The sequence below is a fragment of the Dendrobium catenatum genome, unplaced genomic scaffold (genome assembly GCF_001605985.2).
Source record: "Dendrobium catenatum unplaced genomic scaffold, ASM160598v2 fragScaff_scaffold_211, whole genome shotgun sequence".
NCBI lineage: Eukaryota > Viridiplantae > Streptophyta > Magnoliopsida > Asparagales > Orchidaceae > Dendrobium > Dendrobium catenatum.
In genome coordinates this window covers 616381-622391 of record NW_021318673.1, presented here as the reverse complement: position 1 = coordinate 622391, position 6011 = coordinate 616381, and the positions used below count along the sequence as shown (strand labels likewise).

At 38.5% G+C, this 6011-nt stretch overlaps 1 protein-coding gene across 1 annotated transcript; it reads right to left on the bottom strand.

The window, feature by feature from the left end:
- Window positions 1-4425: 4425 nt before the first annotated feature.
- Window positions 4426-5446, bottom strand: LOC110093600 (protein YIPF5 homolog). The gene has a single exon (XM_020818533.2). It carries the CDS (start codon window positions 5298-5300, stop codon window positions 4533-4535), a length of 768 nt encoding a protein of 255 aa, XP_020674192.1. The 5' UTR covers window positions 5301-5446; the 3' UTR covers window positions 4426-4532.
- Between the last annotated feature and the right edge of the window lie 565 nt (window positions 5447-6011).

Here is a 6011-nt window from a genome sequence, read left to right as displayed (position 1 = left end):
CTGAAGACAAAGGCCCCAATTCTTTTTAATTAATTATCCATCATTACATTACATAAGCAATGACCTCTATATATAGACTTAAGAAACTAAAACAAGACATATGCCCTTAGGGCTTACATAAGACGACCCTCTTAAGTGAGGGTAAAAATGGAAAATTCATAATAAAAATAAAAATTACAAATAAAATCTAAGATAACGTGGGACGATGACGGTCGTCGATCTTCAGCTCCTCGAATAGGCATGGACGGTTGGATGTCCGCATCATTCTCTTGGGATGAAAAAGAGCTTGACTCCGTCGAGTTCGTGTCCCGAGTGAGCAACCATGCTCTGATACCAAACTGATGTAGAACGAAAGGTGGGGGTCATGTGAATTTAGAATTTTTAAATTAATTGGAAAAGTGAGGGAAGGGGTCGACCAAAGAGAGTGGGAAAGGGGATAGGGTGCCCAGGTTCAATGAATGTGGAATTTGAATATATTCCATATTAATTTCTGATTTACCCAATTCTTAATTGAAGGATGGCTTTCCAAAATTAAGCTAAATAATTTAGGAAAGAATTTGAAATTTCAAATTCGTTTGAATTTGAATTTGAAAACTTATCAAAATTAGAACAACTTAATTTCGGAAAGAATAAATTTTAGAAGGAAAGCAATTTGATTGAAAGAAATAATTGAGGGGAATTAATTAATATGTGAGAGAAAAGGGGGGCGGCCAAAGGAGGGGGAGAGATGTCCACATATGATGTATATGGCCCAAGGCATTAAATGAGATTTGATATTAAATCTGAAATTGATTTCAGATTTAGAGGAATTTGGGGAAAGCTTTCAAAAATAGATTTATTAATTTGAAAAAGATTTGAAATTCAAATATCTATGAATTCAAATTAGGAATTTTTCAAGTTAACAATAGAGTAATTTATGAAGGTAATAAAGAGGCTATTTTGAATTCAAAATTCAGAATTTGTGGAGGAGCGAAGAGGCTAGGGGTGAGGTGGTCGGCCAGCTATGGAGGTGGGAGGGTTGATGTTTAATCCAAAAGAAAAGTTAGCAAAAATCAAACGAAATAAAATAAAAACAGATGATGAATGATGGAGGCTAGAGATGAGAGGAGGGGGAACAAAGAAAAAAAAAACGATACAAACCACGAGCCCAGACTCTTCCTGCGGCTGGTGGGTACTACGTTGCCCTCCCCAAGGGACTTCAATCCACGAGCCTGGATCCAACCTGCAGCTGGTGGAAACAAGGTTGTCCTCACATAGGACTTTTCCTCTCCATAACTCATACAGAGATCAAGACAAATGCTCCAATTCTTTTTTATTAATAATTCATCATTATATTACACAAGCAAGGTCCTCTATATATAGGGCTAAGAAACTAAAACAAAATACATATGCCCCTAGGGTTTACATAGAACAATCCTCTTAAGTGAGAATAAAAATGAAAAATTCATAATAAAAATAAATATTACAAATAAAATTTAAGATAACGTGGAACGATGATGGCCGTCGATCTTCAGCTCCTCATCGGATAGACATGGACGGTTGGATGTCCGCATCACATTAATTCCCTAATTCAAGCATCCTTAATAAAAATTTTCCTTCTCACCCTAGCCACCCAATCCACTCTCATCAATTTACTCCTAGTGGGGCCACTAGTGTGGGCGGCAAGCGAGAAAGGAGGCAGCACTTGTCCGCCTCCTGTAAACCTGAGCCGGCCTTTGGGCTGGTTGGGCCAGTTCAGGTTGAACCGGCCTAACACATTGTTAATCCTCAAATTCTTTTTTGCATTAAAGAACCCACAAAGAAGAAAAATAAAATAAAATAAAAAACCCAAATATGGTTGCATTTTAACAAATGTGGGTAAGGCATTAGAAAAGAGTTCATTCGAGATCATGTTAATGCACTTATTTGAAGTAAAGAGATAAAATTTTAATTAATCATTTCAAATTTTCTCTTCTTTCCCGAAAACTTTCCCTTCAGCTTAAAGAACATGTAAATATTCTCCAATGGAAGAATTTTAAGATCTCCCGATCAAAAAACATGACTAACAAAAATAAAGAGGCTTCTAAATCTTAAGCACAGGTATTGCTTCTCATAAATTCTTTCTTCTCAAATGAAAAACAAAGTGGTCACTAAATACCTTACCTTTTCCCATATGAGGGTATGGAAGAATTGGGACATGCTCTTAATTCTTGTTTCAGGAAAATGGGACGCCTTGAGAACAAAATAAAATAATGGAAATAAATTGTCCCAAGGGCCGGAAGATACTAGAGTCTGAGTACTACTATAGAAGAACAGTCTGGAGTACCAACATTGACCAAAATTGAGAAAAATCTTATGGCATTCATGTAGAAAAAAAAATTGACTTGCAATCCTATGTTAATGTCATTATTGTGAGGAGTGCTCGAGCACATTTCAAGATGCCTAGATTAGCGGTTGATCGGCAAATTTGCATTTTTGTTCTTCACTTAGTTCAATGACTTAACTTTGCCATTCTTATGCTTCTTATTGGATAAATGACTTCATTTCTATTTATATCTCATTGTAGAGGTTACAACTATGGATTCTAAATAAGTCATCCATATTTATGACGATGAATATGAGAATGATGAAGAATTGGAAATGTGCCTTCATCCATGCAAGCATACAAAAGGTAAAGAATTTACTTCAAAGGAGGAAAGGTCAAGATTTTGTCTCTTCAGCCTATCTTGTGGCTCAAAGTCCTCCTAATCTGACAGTTAAACCTCATAACGACTCTCCACCTTTGGTGTAGTAAAGTCAAACAAATACAAAAATGTTATCATCTCCTTGCATTTTGAAGAGAAAGGAGAATAGAAGCACGTGATGGTTCAACGCTCTCCTATTCTAGTGGGGAGAAGACTTCACAGATGTAGGGTGAAATTTATTGAATGGGTCAATTTTAAACCAACTTTGGCTAATAGAAAGCCTTACGATTATCATGTACATTTTTTAGCTCATAACTCATAGGGTTAGCCATTGCATAATATTGAGGTTTAGCCCTTGATTATAATTTAGTAGTGCTATCACAACTAAATAACTTTGGCTAATAGAAAGCCTTACGATTATCATGTGCATTTTATAGCTCATAACTCATAGGGTTAGCCATTGCATAGTATTGAGGTTTAGCCCTTGATTATAATTTAGTAGTGCTATCACAACTAGGCTAACCGCTCATTCATGAAGCAAGTGTCACGTCCTTATTGACATGAAGTTGTTGGTGTGATTATATGATATATTTGATATAACATTAGCTCTTTCTAAGTATTTATCAAACTTAAAACTTTCATCTTTGGCAAGCTGGTGTGGGGGATAAGTGGTGGCTGATTTTTTATCAAAGGAAATGGCTCGAAGTGTTTATCATTGTAGGAGATAACCTAGCTTTGATATGAACTCCTATGTTTATGATTTCATGATAACTGAACCCATCATCAAGGTAAAAATCTTGGATTTGGAATTGAAACCTAATTAGACTAATATCGTTGGTCCAATCAAGACTTTTTTAAGGGCTAATTAGTCTTCTTTGACCTTAATTGTCAAGATTGTCAAACTTAAACAGCTTTGGAGGTCTAGCCCAATTGTCAGACATGTTGATTGGAAACTTACCCCAAATGACTATCTTTTGGGTTGTTAGCAAATTATACCATAAGTAGCTCTAATAGCTTGACTATAGTTATCATACAAAATCTTACGCTAGTGAACTAACTATCTTTCACTTTTTTTCCTAGACTTACAAGGGCTAGGTGAGCTTTAGAATTATTCTCACATGATCTTTGAAGCTTTTTGACCAATCAAAGAGATTGAACCTTTAGGGTTTGTGTTATGAACATTTGTGATTTATATGAATGTTGACCACTCTAGTTTTGTTCTAATAACCATGTCCGTCATCAGGGAGTCTACAGTCTTTAGTTTCTTATTTGATTTGTACCGGAGAGTTTAAACATTTTGGAAATCCCTTTGATTATGATTTGCAATAATCACACCTAAGAACCACCATAGACCCATAGTACCAATTAGAAGACTATTAGACTAATCTTGGACAATTTGCTGGCAGTGAACTCCCTCAGTATGATGAATATCAGGACAAAGTGAACAAAAAGGCAACATCGATGAACCAGTTTGTGGGGAATTAGGAAAAAAAACCAACAAACTCAGTGCATGCTGAAGAAAATTCAATTTAATTACTAAATCCAAGTTGTGCGTACCAGTAAAACAAGTTCCTGTCACTAATGGAAAATGCAAGATGTGATTTTGGGTAAACAAAGTGAAACGGAAAGGATTCATTCATGATCTGGGGTAAATTAATTATAATGCTTTGAACATTAAGTTACTAGGAGTGAGCAGTTCAGAAATTTAACAATACCATAATCAATCTAGAGCAATCAAAATATCTTAAAAAGGAAAACCAGATGGCATATGATGCCCATTTAGATCAGACATGAAAGTTAGAAATTGATATCCACAATTACAAGCTGCGAAAAGAAAAGAAAACAAAGAGACCAAAATCTCACCGCATATCAAAATATGACAAGCAGCGAAAAGAGCATGTAAACAAGCCAGCAAGCATATGCTATAAGTCCACGGTGCTCCACGCCACATGAAGCCACCTCGACTAGAAGAAGCGTGCAAACCCTAGTCGACCACAGCACAAACACGGCCCCCATTGCAAAGATCACAAATCCGTCACGAGGCACGAATAGAGAAATCGCCGAGAAGATAACCATCGGAAGTATGCAGTATCCCACCAGGCTCAAACAACGGTAGAGATCCAAGTTCCCATTCCTCCCGGCCAGCATGTTAAACACTACGTAAATAAAGAGCGCAGCAACAGTAACCCAACCCAAAATGATCCCAAAATGAAATTTCCCAGCGAGCAATTGGAAAAGACCAAAAGCCATTAGGAAGAGAAAGGGGCCGGAGAGATCAGCGTCTTCGTGAAGATTGGCGCTCACTCGGAAGGGGTTGAGAATCGAAACAGTCTTCCTCCAAATCTGGCGGGTGTTGATGCCGAGCTCCTCTAGAAGAGGAGGCTCTTCATCGAAGCTGCTGTAAGAGATCGTATTGCTTGAAAAGACGGGGGCGGCGGAGAAGGAGGAGGAGGGTTGGGCAGCACCGAAGTCGAAGGACATGAAGGGAAGGTTAGGGCTCGGGCCGGGATTTGATGAAGGCCGTGGGGGCTGAAAAGACGGTGTCGGGGCCGATGCCGAAGTCCGACGCTGATGGGGGACGTTGGCGATCCCGCCGGATGGGAAAATCACCGGAGGTACGTTAAATTCTCTCGCCATCGGAAGGGAGAGGGAATCTGCGATCTATCTAAGGGTTGAAGAGGTTCGCTTCAGAATTATAGGGTTTGTGTAAGGTATCGAGGTCGGAGAAGAGAGGCGCGGGCGGAAGCTGAAGCCCAATGAGATCCGTAGGAAGTACCGCGTCCGCCACGAAGGGAACCAACCATGCGTTATATATATTTAATGCGCGTTAAAAAAAAATCTATATTATGAATTTTTTAAAACTAAAAATTCATAGCACGCCTTCTCCCTAGTAAGGGCATCTCGAACGGAGAACTCCAAAATTTACGGCAAAATAATGCAGAACTCCAAAATGGCGTGATGCTGCTCCAATCTAACGTCATTTTAGATGTTTTTCGGAAGTTAACGATCTTCTCCCCGCGTTAAAAAAAAAATCTATATGAATTTTTTAAAACTAAAAATTCATAGCACGCCTTCTCCCTAGTAAGGCAAAATAATGCAGAACTCTAAAATGGCGTGGTGCTGCTCCAATCTAACGTCATTTTAAATGTTTTTTGGAAGTTAATGATCTTCTCCCTTTCGCGCGTTTTACCGGTTGAGAGAGTAAAATTGCGTGGGTGAACAGTGCGACGCCAATATTGGCGTCGCTTTGTTCACCTGTAAGTAAATGGCAGAAATTTTTACGTTCGGTTGGAGCGACGGATGGACGGCATACGCTCATTTGGCGTTCGGTTGGAGATGCCCTAAGAG

Excerpts from the sequence above, each read along its gene's own strand:
- LOC110093600 (XM_020818533.2), bottom strand. The coding sequence starts at position 5,300 with ATGGCGAGAGAATTTAACGTACCTCCGGTGATTTTCCCATCCGGCGGG.